Source organism: Dreissena polymorpha, chromosome 14 (genome assembly GCF_020536995.1).
Source record: "Dreissena polymorpha isolate Duluth1 chromosome 14, UMN_Dpol_1.0, whole genome shotgun sequence".
Lineage (NCBI taxonomy): Eukaryota > Metazoa > Mollusca > Bivalvia > Myida > Dreissenidae > Dreissena > Dreissena polymorpha.
This window is the reverse complement of record NC_068368.1, coordinates 49,531,260-49,547,565: the sequence shown is the minus strand read 5'-3', so window position 1 is coordinate 49,547,565 and position 16,306 is coordinate 49,531,260. Positions and strand designations below refer to the sequence as shown.

General features: G+C 38.9%; 1 protein-coding gene across 1 annotated transcript in view; it reads right to left on the bottom strand.

Annotated features, from left to right (window-relative positions):
* Positions 1-2,911: 2,911 nt before the first annotated feature.
* Positions 2,912-16,306, bottom strand: part of LOC127857106 (dynein regulatory complex protein 1-like) — a 34,403-nt gene continuing 21,008 nt past the window's right edge. Inside the window, exons 12-18 of the mRNA XM_052393462.1 lie at positions 15,593-15,744; positions 14,663-14,752; positions 13,908-14,003; positions 12,787-12,980; positions 10,008-10,160; positions 8,465-8,567; positions 2,912-4,492 (exon numbers count right to left, since the gene is read on the bottom strand). Of these exons, the coding sequence (XP_052249422.1) occupies positions 4,427-4,492; positions 8,465-8,567; positions 10,008-10,160; positions 12,787-12,980; positions 13,908-14,003; positions 14,663-14,752; positions 15,593-15,744 (854 nt within the window). The 3' untranslated portion in view covers positions 2,912-4,426. The remainder of the gene's footprint in view (positions 4,493-8,464; positions 8,568-10,007; positions 10,161-12,786; positions 12,981-13,907; positions 14,004-14,662; positions 14,753-15,592; positions 15,745-16,306) is intronic.

Below are 16,306 nucleotides of genomic sequence, written 5' to 3'. Positions count from 1 at the left end.
CAGGCTTGATTGGTATGATCTTGAAATTATTTTTTATGTCCATTTTAAATAAGAAACAATTTTTACCCAGACGTTGTATTAACTCAACAGCTTTATCGAAACGTGTGTACTGGACCGATGTCATAGATGGGTCTATATAGTCATTGACGGATTCCCCTTCTGGGTAAGAAAGGTGATGTATCATGCGGTACTTCCCGGGGTCCTTTTTTGGAACTAGACCTATTGGCGATACAATGAATTCGTCCGCAGATTCCTTCTTTGAATATATATGGTCCGCAGTTTTATTATTTATTCATATGGTCCGCAGATTCCTTCTTTGTATACTAAGTATATGGTCCGCAGATTCCTTCTATGTATATATGGTCCGCAGATTCCTTCTTTCTATATCGTCCGCAGATTACTATGCACTCTTTGTATATATGGTCCGCAGATTCCTTCTTTGAATATATATGGTCCGCAGTTATATTATTTATTCATATGGTCCGCAGATTCCTTCTTTGTATATATCGTCCGCAGATTCCTTCTTTGTATATATCGTCCGCACTATGAATATTTATTCATATGGTCCGCAGATTCCTTCTTTGTATATACCGTCCCCAGATTCCATCTTTGTATATATCGTCCGCAGATTCCTTCTTTGTATATATCGTCCGCACTATGATTATTTATTCATATGGTCCGCAGATTCCTTCTTTGTATATACCGTCCCCAGATTCCATCTTTGTATATATCGTCCGCAGATTCCTTCTTTGTATATATCGTACGCATATTAATTCTTTATTCATATGGTCCGCAGATAAGGACCATTGCTCTCGTCGTTAATGCTAACAACATTGGACGAAGCCCGGCAGCTCTTATCGCAGAAGAAATTAGGGAGCTCTGCTTCCGACTTTATTTGCCATCTGCACCTCACCTCGGCGGAAAGTTTCACCGGAGGTCGCCGGGACATCGTAAGTCGCCTAAGTCGCCTGTGTCGTGACAGCGGATGACGCCGATGTCGGGACAGCGGAAGGCGCCGGTGTCGGGACAGCGGAAGTTGCCTGTGTCGGGACAGCGGAAGTCGCCGGTGTCGGGACAGCGGAAGACGCCGGTGTCGGGACAGCAGCGGAATACGCCGGTGTCGGGACAGCGGAAGTCGCCGATGTCGGGACAGCGGAAGTCGCCGGTGTCGGGACAGCGGAAGTCGCCAGTGTCGGGACAGTTTGCACCATTTGTAACATGCAATAACTTGCTAATGTGTTAAAGTACCATTTCGTATCTATTAAACATTATTTATCATTCTAGTATGTATGCATTAATATTCTATAGTAATATATGCCTGCTTTTCATTGTGTACACAATAATTCTTTAATGATGTATGCATGATTTTAATTTTGTAATGTACTGTTTTGCACAAATTGCAACAAACATTAATATTCTATAATAATATATTCCTAATTGTCATTGTGTTTATTATGATTCTTTTATGATTGTAATTCTTTACTGTATTGTTACTAAACCATTAAACCTACTTGCGTGGTGTTTATGAAAAAAATGTGAATTTCCTACAATAAAAGCAAAATAACTTAAAATATTTACTTTCAAATATTCAAGTACAAAACATAACGCGTGAACAATTGCAAAACCATTGTTCACTAACAATCCATATCGTCTGCCGTTTCCTTCTTTGTTCATATCGTCCGCAGAATCGATATACTCCTTCTTTGTCTATATCGTCCGCAGATTCGATATAATCCTTCTTTGTATATATCGTCCGCAGATTCGATATAATCCTTCTTTGTCTATATCGTCCGCAGATTCGATATAATCCTGCTTTGTCTATATCGTCCGCAGATTCGATAATCCTTCTTTGTCTATATGGTCCGCAGATTACTATATAATCTATATCGTCCGCAGATTGGTCCGCGTTTTAGTGCGACCCATATATATGACACGTGCGCACGGGATATCTGAATCACGCTTTTCTTGCGCCTGTTGTTTTTCAGGTAACCCCGCAAACTTCTGATGATTTGCCCCCCTCTATATTAGTCTGTCTACAGACTGATAATTTTTTTTCTAATTTCACAATTACTTATTGAGATGTATTGCAATACAATACCTGAGTCCTTTTCTCTTCTGGCTGAATTATTAAGCAGATAAGAAAACGTAACTCTGTATAGTACAAGTACAGTACAAGAAGTAGGAGAGAGTTATCTCTATAAAATGATAATGCAGGGCTGTTAACAGTCTATCATCTATATAAGATTTGCAATACCCGGTAGAATCGCAGCTTTTTGTATATATTTTCAAACTTTGCAAGCTTCTAATAGCCTTATATTCTCTGTCCCGTAACTAGCTCGAATGAAACGAGAACATCAACCTTATCACATCTTTATTGATCAGCTTGAAGACGCGTTCGTATGTAAGACTATCGCACTTTATCGTTATCGTGCGCACACGTACTAGATAACCGCTAAATAAAAATGGCCGTATGCATATTTAACGTCACTGCATAGCTATTGCGTGTCCTCGTAAAAAAACTTTCGCATTTTCAAACTCACACGATGATAATGGTCTCGCATATCAAGTGTCAATATACATCTATAGCAGTGCGAGGAATGGAAATTCACTGCGAAGGTGGCAGACGCAGGCTCTATTTAACCGAAAGTACCTTCCAATCATGGTTACTTTAGCTGAAAATAAGAAGCGTCCGTGTTACTATTAAAAGTATGTTTCTTCTCTCGCCTGATCTTTTCAGATAAAATGAATATCCTGCAAGTTATACTAGTATTTGGATATACCTATTGTGCATGCGTTGAAGGCGTAAGGTGAATGTACAGAAGGCAGACAATCGGCGCTTCCCGATTTTTCCAGGACGATAGTACTATTACTAAAATTTCATTTACAACGTCAAATACAACGGAAATATGCGTTATCTTTCCTCTTTATTTATTTGTCAATGCATTATACAAAACCAATATCGTACAGGTGTATTATTGAATAAAATATACAAGACTGACCATTGTCCATAAATGCTTTCTATTAAAGTTAACAAAATAGCATTTATTTTATTTAGAAACTGTTTTATTCACAAAAGTAAACGTTATCACAGGTTGTAAAAATAAAATTTCTGTTCAGAAAAAAGTTTTCAAATGTATGCCCAATAAGTATAAATAAAATAAATGGCTTATTTTTCCTTCCTCACGCACCCCTAAGTCAACACATATATAAATCTCGCCCCTGGCATTAATCATGTGACATATCTCAATACAGGCACTCTGCTGCCTGGGGTCAAATGTATAAAGTTTCTAAAGTAAATCGTAACTTGAGACATTAAAAACGGCTGAAAATTAAATTTCAAATGAAATTGTCTACATGATTTTTCCTACATTTATTTCAAATATGACCTTTTAATGAAGGATCCTGTGTAATAGAAAAAATTAGACAGCCATTTGCCACCTATGTATATAATCTATAATTGTATGATTTGAAGCCTACTATAAGGATCTTTGTGAAAAAATACAGCAAGACTAAGTTGATTACATAAGCATAACTGTAAATATCAGGGGGAAAGAACACATAGAAAAATGTCAAAATCAGATACATTGAATAACATTTAAAGTTTCTTCAAATGTTAAAGCTCCATAATACTAACACAGTAACTATTATTCTTAAAATAATGTACATTAAAAAAATCACAACAAACAGTTTTTGTTGACAAATATGTGGATTTACTTAACCATATTCTTACAAACTGGGATACAATTCTAATGTCATAACATTTCTGAGATAAATTTAGTTCAATGCTTTTAGAAAAGAATACAACTGTTTTGAACTTCAACTTGTGAGTGGGACGAATGTCAGCAGCTGGATAACACAAACATGAGCTCTTCAGCTGGATCAACAACAGATGTTGGCTACTATCAAGAAATGCAGCTTCTCTAGTATTAACTTGACATACATTTAAAGCCCCACAAATAAACCTAGTTCATGTGTTTCTAAATCCATATAACAAAGTCAATGTAGGAGTAAAAACGTTGACTAAAAGTAATAAGTTGCAACTTTTTTTCAGCCTTAGATCTATATATTAAATATAGTTCAATAAATAACAAGTAATTAAGGAAAATTCAAATATAATTGATGTAAAAAGAAAGGAATAATTGTAAAACTATTAATATGGTAATATCTTTAATGAATAATTAAAAACCAGTTTTAGTGGAGAAAAATCATATGTCATTTCTGATTAAATCACACTTAAAAATTGTTTAAAACATAAACAAAAAAAATATACCCAGATTTAAAAAAAAAAAAGATAATTCCAATAAAAAAACCTATCAAATATTCTAACATGAAGATGCATTGTTAAAGATCACATGACTGATGCCAGGAGCTCCTAGAGAAGGGCGCGGTCTACTGATGTGTTGTCTGGGGTGTGTGAGGGGGGCCATCAGCGTGGGGGGTTCATCTCGAGCTGTAACACCCGCGTGGGGGGCACCTCCAGCTCTGCATTCACCTGTGAGAAAAATAAGTGAAGGATAAACATGAGCTGCGCTCTGGGAAAACAGGGCTTAATGCATGCACATAAAGTGTTGTCCCAGATTAACCTGTGCAGTCTGATGACACTTTCCGCTTTTATGGTATTTATAGTTTAACGAAAGTCTCTTTTTAGCAGGAATCAAGTCTCGACTGAACGTGTTGTCCCTCATTCACTTGTCCAGTCTACACAGGTAAATCTTGGATGACACTTTACACACATACATGAAGAACTTTTTTCCTAGACTGCGCTTCGTATCTCTCGAGTTTTGTGTAAAATTGTTGTATCTGATGCCAGTATAAGCTTAAAAGCAGGGGATATCATGTTGTTTTACCTTATATTACAAAGGACCAAATTATGGACTGTCATTGCCATCAAAAGGCAAAATTGGCAGAAACCTAGGAGTAATCTGTCTTTTTTTAAGTTCAATAATATAAATGACATACAAGCAGGATTTTCCTTTCACCTTGAGGTCTTTTCATGGCAAACATTTAAACAATAAATTAAGGGCCTGGGCCACATCTAGCTTATGAAACAAGCCAGGGCCTGGGACACATCTAGCTTATGAAACAAGCCAGGGCCTGGGCCACATCCAGCTTATGAAACAAACCAGGGCCTGGGCCATTTCTAGCTTGTGAAACAAGCCAGGGCCTAGCCTACATCTTGCTTATGAAACAAGCGAGGCCTGGGCCACATCAAACTTGTGACACAAGCCAGGGCCTGGGCCACATCTAGCTTATGAAACAAGCCAGGGCCTGGGCCACATCTAGCTTGTGAAACAAGCTTGGGCCTGGGCCACATCTAGCTTGTAAAACAAGCCAGGGCCTGGGACACATCCAGCTTGTGAAACAAGCCAGGGCCTGGGCCACATCTAGCTTGTAAAACAAGCCAGGGCATGGGCCCAATCTAGCTCGTAAAACAAGCCAGGGCCTGGGCCACATCTAGCTTATGAAACAAGCCAGGACCTGGGCCACATCTAGCTTATGAAACAAGTCAGGGCCCTGGCCACATCTAGCTTGTAAAACAAGCCAGGGCCTGGGCCACATCTAGCTTATGAAACAAGTCAGGGCCCTGGCCACATCTAGCTTGTAAAACAAGCCAGGACCTGGGCCACATCTAGCTTATGAAACAAGTCAGGGCCCTGGCAACATCTAGCTTGTAAAACAAGCCAGGACCTGGGCCACATCTAGCTTATGAAACAAGTCAGGGCCTGGGCCACATCTAGCTTGTAAAACAAGCCAGGGCCTGGGCCCCATCTAGCTTGTAAAACAAGCTAAGGCCTGGGCCAGATCTAGCTTATGAAACAAGCCGGGGCCTGGGCCCCATCAAGCTTATGAAACAAGCCAGGACCTGGGCCACATCTAGCTTATGAAACAAGTCAGGGCCCTGGCCACATCTAGCTTGTAAAACAAGCCAGGGCCTGGGCCACATCTAGCATGAATAACAAGTCAGGGCCTGGGCCACATCTAGCTTGTAAAACCAGCCAGGGCCTGGGCCACATCTAGCTTGTAAAACAAGTCAGGGCCTTGGCCACATCCAGCTTGTAAAACAAGCTAGGGCCTGGGCTACATTTAGCTTGTAAAACAAGTCAGGGCCTGGCCCACATCTAGCTTGTAAAACAAGTCAGGGCCTGGGCCACATCCAGCTTGTAAAGCAAGCTAGGGCCTGGACCACATCTAGCTTGTGAAACAAGCCAGGGCCTAGGACACTTCTAGCTTGTAAAACAAGCCAGGGCCTGGGCCACATCCAGCTTGTAAAGCAAGCTAGGGCCTGGACCACATCTAGCTTGTGAAACAAGCCAGGGCCTAGGACACTTCTAGCTTGTAAAACAAGCCAGGGCCTAGGACACTTCTAGCTTGTAAAACAAGCCAGGGCCTGGGCCACATCTTGCTTGTAAAACAAGCAAATTCGTTGAATTGATATCTCCCCCCCCCCCTCCCGTCAATATGCTTCTGGACACAAAAGTGTTATATTTGACACTAAAAAAAGCATTTTTTCAAGATACCAAGGGCCATAACCTGTTTTTATCAGATAGTGTACAATGCCATTTGGCGTGCATCATCCTAGTATCCATGTATATACTCATACCAAGTTTGAATGAAATCAGCCAAAGCACTTCCAAGATATGGCTCCGGACGGACGGACGGACAACGCCAAAACAATATCCCTCCGCCTATGGCGGGGGATAACAAGCCAGGGCCTGGGACACATCTAGCTTGTGAAACAAGCAAGGGCCTGGGTCACATCCAGCTTGTAAAACAAGCCAGGGCCTGGGCCACATCTAGCTTGTGAAACAAGCCAGGGCCTGGGCCACATCTAGCTTGTAAAACAAGCCAGGGCCTGGGACACATCCAGCTTGTGAAACAAGCCAGGGCCTGGGCCACATCTAGCTTGTGAAACAAGCCGGGGCCTGGGCCACATCTAGCTTGTAAAACAAACCAGGGCCTGGGCCACATCTAGCTTGTGAAACAAGCTGGGGCCTGGGCCACATCTAGCTTGTGAAACAAATGTTTTTGGTATTTTCCATTGGAGGTAAGAATATTTACAAATAACCCTTTTTTTTTATTTTATGAAAATATAATATTTCATCTCTGCAGTATGTTAATTCAGAATTTGAATAATAATTTTCTATGATTCTAAATTTTAGAAAATGAAAAATTCATATTATTAAAGTGTAATAAACAATTTCAGTATTACATAAAATCAACACTAGTTGTCATTCATACATATACAATACGAGACTTGCTGAAACAAAACAGGATTTAATGCATGTGTGTAAAGTTTCGTCTCAAATATCGGTATATCGGTTCAACAGCCCTAGCAGGGAAGACACTTTACGCTTTATGGTATTTTTTATTTAAAGGAAGTCTCGTCCTAAGGAAAATACCCTTTAAGCGTAAAGTGTTGTTCCTGATTTGCCTGTGGGTCTGTAAAGTGTTGTTCCTGATTTGCCTGTGGGTCTGTAAAGTGTTGTTCCTGATTTGCCTGTGGGTCTGTAAAGTGTTGTTCCTGATTTGCCTGTGGGTCTGTAAAGTGTTGTTCCTGATTTGCCTGTGGGTCTGTAAAGTGTTGTTCCTGATTTGCATGTGGGTCTGTAAAGTGTTGTTCCTGATTTGCCTAGGGGTCTGTAGTGTTGTTCCTGATTTGCCTGTGGGTCTGTAAAGTGTTGTTCCTGATTTGCCTGTGGGTCTGTAAAGTGTTGTTCCTGATTTGCATGTGGGTCTGTAAAGTGTTGTTCCTGATTTGCCTAGGGGTCTGTAAAGTGTTGCTCCTGATTTGCCTGTGGGTCTGTAAAGTGTTGTTCCTGATTGGCTGTGGGTCTGTAAAGTGTTGTTCCTGATTTGCCTGTGGGTCTGTAAAGTATTGTTCCTGATTTGCCTGTGGGTCTGTAAAGTGTTGTTCCTGATTTGCCTGTGGGTCTGTAAAGTGTTGTTCCTGATTTGCCTGTGGGTCTGTAAAGTGTTGTTCCTGATTTGCCTGTGGGTCTGTAAAGTGTTGTTCCGGATTTGCCTGTGGGTCTGTAAAGTGTTGTTCCTGATTTGCCTGTGGGTCTGTAAAGTGTTGTTCCTGATTTGCCTGTGGGTCTGTAAAGTGTTGTTCCTGATTTGCCTGTGTGTCTGTAAAGTGTTGTTCCTGATTTGCCTGTGGGTCTGTAAAGTGTTGTTCCTGATTTGCCTGTGGGTCTGTAAAGTGTTGTTCCTGATTTGCCTGTGGGTCTGTAAAGTGTTGTTCCTGATTTGCCTGTGGGTCTGTAAAGTGTTGTCCCTGATTTGCCTGTGGGTCTGTAAAGTGTTGTTCCTGATTTGCCTGTGGGTCTGTAAAGTGTTGTTCCTGATTTGCCTGTGGGTATGCACTGGCTAATCTTGCAAGGCACTTTACCCACATGCATACAGCTCCGTGCATACAACAACAAGGCTTACATGCTATTTCATACATCACAAGTGACCATACCTTAGAGTTGACATATTGATGCAGCAGCATCCTAAGCTCTGCATTCTGCTGTCTGAGTGCATCTGTCTCCGTGATCAGGCCCGCACGAGATCCAAGCACCTCACTTATGGAAAAAATCAAATAATATCACATTAACCCTTTCCCCCATAAGAAGCAAAATGAAAATGGCTTCATGCAAACAGCATGAAGCCAGAACAGTCTGCGAGTTACTTGTAGTATGTTCCGGTTGTTTTCATGCAGGTTTTATGCTATTTGCTGATAATCAGTACCTAAGGTTTGGAAAAGAAGCCTTTAAACTTTAATATAGTTAGAAAGGTCTTAAATCAATTTGATTTTTTTAAGAGACTGCAGTACTGCACATGCGTCAAAGTGTGTATTCGAGTGGTAAAAGGTTGAACAGAGTACACAATTTGGTATAAGCTGGTAATTGACCTAATTGAAGATGAAGATCCACTTAGCTACTGTACATGTTGTCTGTACCAAGACAAAAAGCATCACTTAACTCTTTCATTGCTGGAACCGAATTTTGAAGGCCTTTGCAAGCAGTTTGGATCCAGATGAGATGCCACAGAATGTGGCGTCTCATCAGGATCCAAACTGTTTGCTCTTCTGATAGTATTCTTTGAAAAAAATAGAATAAAAAGGCTAATTTTACAAATTCATCAGACATCATTTTAGCAGACGACAAATTTCCCAGCATGCAAAGGGTTCATGCTGATGACTCTCACCAAGAGTCTAATAAACAAGAGCATTCAATAACAGAGAAAACGGCATAGATTTATTATCTCACATTTTCTTACATTTGTTTGCCTAAACTTTATGATGTTTTATGGTTGCTTGACAGTAATTACTATGCAAGTTGTGTGATATTTTACTCCTGGGAACATAATCTGGGACATAGTTGGCAATTTTGATTTTTTTTACATTGACCTCTCTCTAAAAGAACATAACAGCATGTCATTTATAAATATAAATTGGCTGTAAATAAATCTTGTAGTTGCATTCAATGATATTTGTAAAAATTCCAGTAGCTCTACTTAGTACTAAGTAACAACTTAAATGTGAATAAATATTATAAGAAATCTTCATTAACTTTCAATTTGGCTGAATGGTTTATAGGAAGAAAACTCTTAATAATGCTAGGTAAGTGTTGGATGAAAAGTCAATTAAGTTCATCATGCAAGGCTCAATAAGAGGTGAGTGCAAGGCCTGAGGTCAGTATCATTTTTTAAGCTCAACCCAGGAAATGAGGTTTGAATTTCCACTCAGCTGAGTATTGAGAATGTCTGTCAGCTCAAAAACAATCTTAAATATCAGCTATAAGATAATGCACATATTCTGCCTCAAACTCAGGGTTGTGTGAGACACAAAACTCAAAAATACTTCTGTGAACACCAAATTAAGCATAATGTTCAAGCTTATCTCAAATATTGAAAAAAATCTAAATGCTATAACAGAATACTGACTCAAGCATGGTACTGATACTCGGCCCTGCTTTCAACTAAGCTCAAATAAAAGGATAAATGTATCCCTAAGAGATTACCTGTATTTCTCCAGTCCCTCTAGCAGTGCGTTCCAGAGACGTTCTTTCTTCTGTGAGATCACCTGGGCAAACCGAGCCCAGTACTCGGAGTCACCTGTGTCGTCACGGTCACCCAGCGACTTGATCTTGAACTGGGACGACTTCCCTCCCATCCTGTCAAAAGGAAAGCAAAAAACTGGGCTGAATGCATGTGCTGAAAGTGTCATCCTAGATTAGCCTTTGCAGTCTACACATCGGATAATTAGGGACATCACTTTCCGCTTTTATGGATTTTTACGTTCAAAGAGGATCTTTTCTAAACAAAAGTCCAGTGTGGACATTTCTTTATGCACATTAATTAAGCCAAAGCCTACAGAACATGGCTTACATTTAGTCAAATAGCTAGGTTTGCTTGTGCAGTCCGCAAAGGATAATCAGGGACATCACTTTCCGCTTTTATGGATTTTTACGTTTAAAGAGGGTCTCTTCTAAACAAAAGTCCAGTGTGGACATTTCTTTATGCACATTAATTAAGCCAAAGCCTACAGAACATGGCTTACATTTAGTCAAATAGCTAGGTTTGCTTGTGCAGTCCGCAAAGGATAATCAGGGACATCACTTTCCGCTTTAATGGATTTTTACGTTTAAAGGAGGTCTTTTCTAAACAAAAGTTCAGTGTGGACTACACTTTATCCACATGAATTAAGCCAAAGCCTCCCAGAACAAGGCTTATATTTAGTCAAATAGCTAGGTTTGGCGTCTAGCTACATAAACGACCCCATATTATGAAATAAACAAAATAGTTTTTTATTACATAGGAAAAAGGCAGGTGATAATTTCAAACACATATGTCAAGACTTTCTACTTTAGTGAGTCAAGTTAATCAGAGATCACAAAATCATTGTTCCTTTTTTGTGTGTATTTTTTGCTATTTCAACAATACTGCAGTCATATTATGGCCTGATGCATCTGTAATCTTGTCAATATTGAATGTCATAAACATTGGATATCTGGCCCCATTTTTACAAAACAAGTTACCAATGAGACTAATTTTCAAACATAAAGATATCTATAACCAACCAAATTTCAAAATAAGTCATTGTTTGGTTTCCATTTATTCTGGCGTAAAATTTGATAATGTTCTATAAATTGGTACCAAGTAAAGAATAGTGTTGGTGTTCTTCTAAAATTGCATAAGTCAATTCTGGTGCGATTTTTTAATTTTGATTTATGGGAACAGCAGCTACATTAGACATGTTCTGTAAACTACTGATAATGATGTCAGAAGGAATAGTTATTGTGAGAGAACCCTAGACAAACATTTGTGGAAAAAATTGTTACTTTGAAAAATGCGTATATTTTGATCAAACTCCAGTACCTGGTGTTTAAGACTGCAACCTTGTTTAAACGTGTATTTTACACTAAACTTATTAGAAAAGCATCAAAAGCAATTTATAACTTGCAAATGGAAAAGTATTTTGTGACATTTGTAATCAATTCATAAACTGCCTATATTATGACAGTGAAACATCTGGCAAAACATTAAAACTTGTTTTCTCCTTCTGAAAAATTACACAAGATGACTGATGCTATTTTCAAAGAACAGCTAGCCACACCATTTTGAAAGAACAGCTAGCCACACCATTCTGAAAGAACAGCTAGCCACACCATTCTGAAAGAACAGCTAGCCACACCATTCTGAAAGAACAGCTAGCCACACCATTCTGAAAGAACAGCTAGCCACACCATTCTAAAAGAACAGCTAGCCACACCATTTTGAAAGAACAGCTAGCCACACCATTTTGAAAGAACAGCTAGCCACACCATTCTGAAAGAACAGCTAGCCACACCACTCTGAAAGAACAGCTAGCCACACCATTTTGAAAGAACAGCCACGATATATTTCATGTGCACATTTCAATTTTGAATAAACAGTCTATAGATGTTAAGTGCTTATGATTTTTAAATCATGTAAACACCTGTTATCTGCACCTATTGGAAACACAAATACTAACACGCTGCCCCAATACCTTTACCTTACTGGGAAATCTGGGCTTAATGAATGTGCATAAACTTTCTGCCTATAATGAAATTCTTTTTTAGAAGAGACTTTCTTTCAACAACAAAAAGCAAAACAAAATCAAACAAGAGATGTATTTGTCAGAAACAAAATGCTCCCCACTGCGCCGCTTTGAAGCCATATATTTGACCTTTGACCTTGCTTATGTTGAAGGATGACCTTGACCTTTCACCACTCAAAATGTGCAGCTCCATAAGATACACGTGCATGCCAATTATCAAGTTGCTATCTTTAATAATGCAAAAGTTATTGCAAAACTTTAACCAAGGTTAAAGTTTTGGGACACACACAATGAATGAATGAATGACAGACAGACATACAGGCCAAAAAATTATGCCCCCAATCTTTCGATCCAGGGGCATAAAAAAGCGGAAAGTGGCATCCCTGATTACCTTGGGCAGACTGGGAAACAATTTACGCACATTTATTAAGCCCAGTTTTCAGAGAAAGTTGCATCAATTTCGTTCCAAAAGAGCAATTTGTGTAAGTGAACAAATAAATGAGCACTGAAACTGGACTTTTTAGCAAAGAGGCTTATAAAAGAATGTTCAGAAAGTTTGGTGCAATTAAGTATCAAACAGTTTAAAAGATCAATTATTTCCAATCTGAAGTTTTCAAAATGAACAATTTCCCAATTCAGTTTTGTTGTGTGCTAAGTGTTCTCATTTGGTGCAGTGCGGGTACTTTTCCAAATTGAGCAAAAACAAATGGCCGACTCACTTCTGCGGCTTCCTGTTCTGGTCCACAAACAGTCGTAAAGCCTTGAGCACCTCGTTGGGGTTAATGAGTTCCACGGTCTCGCTCTTGGAGGACGCCGCGTCCCCCTCCTTCCCAGTCAGCTTGTAGATCTCCGCGTCTATGTCATCAGCCATCTCGCTCTCAGAGTAAAACGTCTTCGATTCCTCGTCATCTTTCTGTATATGATTTACGCACAAATATTTTAATGACCCCGGATCAAAAGATTGGGGTTATATTGTTTTTGGCCTGTCTGTCATTGTATGTGTGTGTGTGTCCCAAAACTTTAACCTTCTTCATAACTTTTGCAATATTGAACATAGCAACTTGATATTTGGCATGCATGTGTATCTTATGGGCTGCACATTTTGAGTGGTGAAAGGTCAAGGTCATCCTTCAAGGTCAAAGGTAAAAAAAAATGAAAAAATTTAACCAAAACTTTAACCTTCGTCATAACTTTTGCAATATTGAACGTAGCAACTTGATATTTGGCATGCATGTGTATCTCATGGAGCTGCACATTTTGAGTGGTGAAAGGTCAAGGTCATCCTTCAAGGTCAAAGGTCAAAAACAAAATTCAAAGCGGCGCATTAGGGGGCATTGTGTTTCTGACAAACACATCTCTTGTTACCCATATTATTTTGAACCATCAATCCCGGATTTAAAGAGAAGACCTATTTTCAGTTGGAAGAATTACAAAGTGTGATACAAATTTAATTAAAGAGATCATCAAAAATATTTCCATTAAAACTCGTAATAAAATACAAAAAAAAACAGTTTGGACTTATTGTTAATTTTTTTTTGGAACCACTACTTCTGTAATTACTCTAAGTTTTTGGACACTATTTTTCCTGAAAATTAATATTTTTTTAAATGCAGATGTCTGTAAATTTAGATGCAAAAATAGGTTTCGGAAAATTAAAAGACACTAAAATATTGCAGTGACAATTGTATACGTGTATGAAATGTGTATAGCATCAATAATTTAAAAAATAAATAAATAGCACTTGCTTGTAATATACCTTCCTGTTAAGTATAAATTACTAAATTGCATAAAGCCATTTTCACTTTGCTTTTGAGCAAGAAAGGTTTGACACTGTTCCCACCTTCTCCTCGGGCTGCTGCTGTGCTTGCTTGCCCTTGAGCTGCATGAAGTAACTGGCCAGCAGGTGAATGTCCTCCTCTGTATCAATGTTCAGAGCCTGTATATGGAAATGAGGCAGTGTCAGTACATGAAAACAAGGCAGTGACAGTACATGGAAATGAGGCAGTGTCAGTACATGGAAATGAAGCAGTTTCAGTACATGAAAACGAGGCAGTGACAGTACATGGAAATCAGGCAGTTACAGTACATGGAAATGAGGCAGGTCATTCAGTACATGGAAATGAGGCAGTGTCAGTACATGGAAATGAGGCAGATGCAGTACATGGAAATGAAGCAGTTTCAGTATATGGAAATAAGGCAGTTTAAGTAAATGGAAATGAAGCAGTTTCAGTATATGGAAATAAGGCAGTTTAAGTAAATGGAAATGAGGCAGTTTCAGTACATGAAAATGAGGCAGATTCAGTACATTGAAATGAAGTAGTTTCAGTGCATTCATTTAGAAGAGACTTGATTTAAACATAAATTCCATGAAAGAAGAAAGTGTCATCCAAGATTAGTCTGTGAAAACTGCACAAGCTAATCTTGGGCGATACTTAACCCACATGCATAAAGCTCTATTTTCGCAGAGGGAGGCTTAAACACATCTGTAACTAGTTGTTTAAACACATCTGTAACTAGCTGTTTAAACACATCTGTAACTAGCTGTTTAAACTTGCAATCAAAACGGGTCTAGGCTGACATACAGTGTCTACATACATTGAAGATGGCGTCCAGCTTCATGAGAGAGCGCTCGTCTTTCTCCAGGGGGGACAGAAGCTTGTTTAGCTTGGATTCCACCAGAAAGCCCTGTAAACAATCACAAACATACATTACAAGTTGAAATGACAATTATTACAACAGACTGACCCATTATATTACCCATACTATGTAAGGTAATGCATCCATCATTTGAACAAGAGTTCACGACTAACAAAGGAAATGGTACATGCATGCCACAGACATTCCCAACTCAAGCTGAACGTCATCTTATTGCTTTCATTGTTCATATAAGGCTATTGAAGGTCTTGTTTAATAACATGATAACACAAGGTACACATAATGGATTGATAACATTCAACATTATAATCTTATGATTTCAAAATTCTAAAAGCCTAAACAACCATTTTTTTTACAACACTTCAGTACTTTTCAAGGGTTGAACCATTGCTTAGTTTGTTTTGGATGATATAACAAAACTAACCCTGGTTAAACAAATACGGCCTTTCTTAAAAGATTGGTTGTAATAACCTGACCCATTACACAGCAGAGGAGTGGGTAGGTATGTAAAAGTCTGGGTGCTTTTCTTACTAAACATATGCTTAACATGAAACTCACATAAATTGCACTTATATTAGAAATAGTGATAACATGTTGTACATAATCTGACTCCCCCCCCTCCCCCCCACATGGATTAAATTAAGAGCTTGGTAAAGAGGAGCTGTATATAAAATAGCGTGTTGCTGTAAAGATGTATAGTGAAAACAAACCTGAGTATATGTCTTTCTTGTGATTTTTTTTTTAATCCAGAACCCAAAGACATTTTTGGGTAGGCGCAATATGGGCTAATTGGTCGGGTTTTACCAAACAAAAAAGTAGGATTTTATTGTAAAGACGTCCATAACGAGTGAACAAACTCCGCTCCCTTACCGACTCATCACAGAGGAGCTCCAGTATCTGTTTGATGGTCTGTGCGGAGATCTTGTCCAAGATGCTTAACTTCTTGGGCTTCCTGTCTGCGGGAATGCCATCGCTGACCTCTGACCCAGCGTCCTCCTCCTCCTCCTCCACAATACTGTCACCTGGGAAAACAAATCAGAGCAATATATACATGACATGGGTCTGAAATGTCATATGGTTATGCTGTTACTTTATATTACATTCCAGTACAGACCCGGTAAGATAAGATAGGTGTCTAATGCTGTTTATTCACCTAACATATGTAAGTAAGGTCCCACATGTGTTTGCATTATGATTTTTATTTAATGCTGTGTAAATATGAGCTGTGCCATGCAAGTTAGGGTCTTATGCCGTATGCGGCCAGCGTTGCTCCAGATCAGTCTGCTTATTCCTATATAAAGCCACACAAGGTTTTGTGGTCTCATTAGTAAACAGGGTAGCTTCTAATACAGGTTAGCTAATGGGCTCACTGTTCCAGAGATACACCACCCAAAACATGGCATTAGACGACATGGCATTTTAATTTTACACAACTTATATATACAAACAGTTAAGTTACAGCATCAAATAGAAATAATAAGACAAAAACATATAACACCTACCTGTTTGGAGTCAAGGGAAAGCAATATTTTTTATCACAACTATTTTTCTTGCTATTCTAACTATTTAAGACTTTTTAAAACC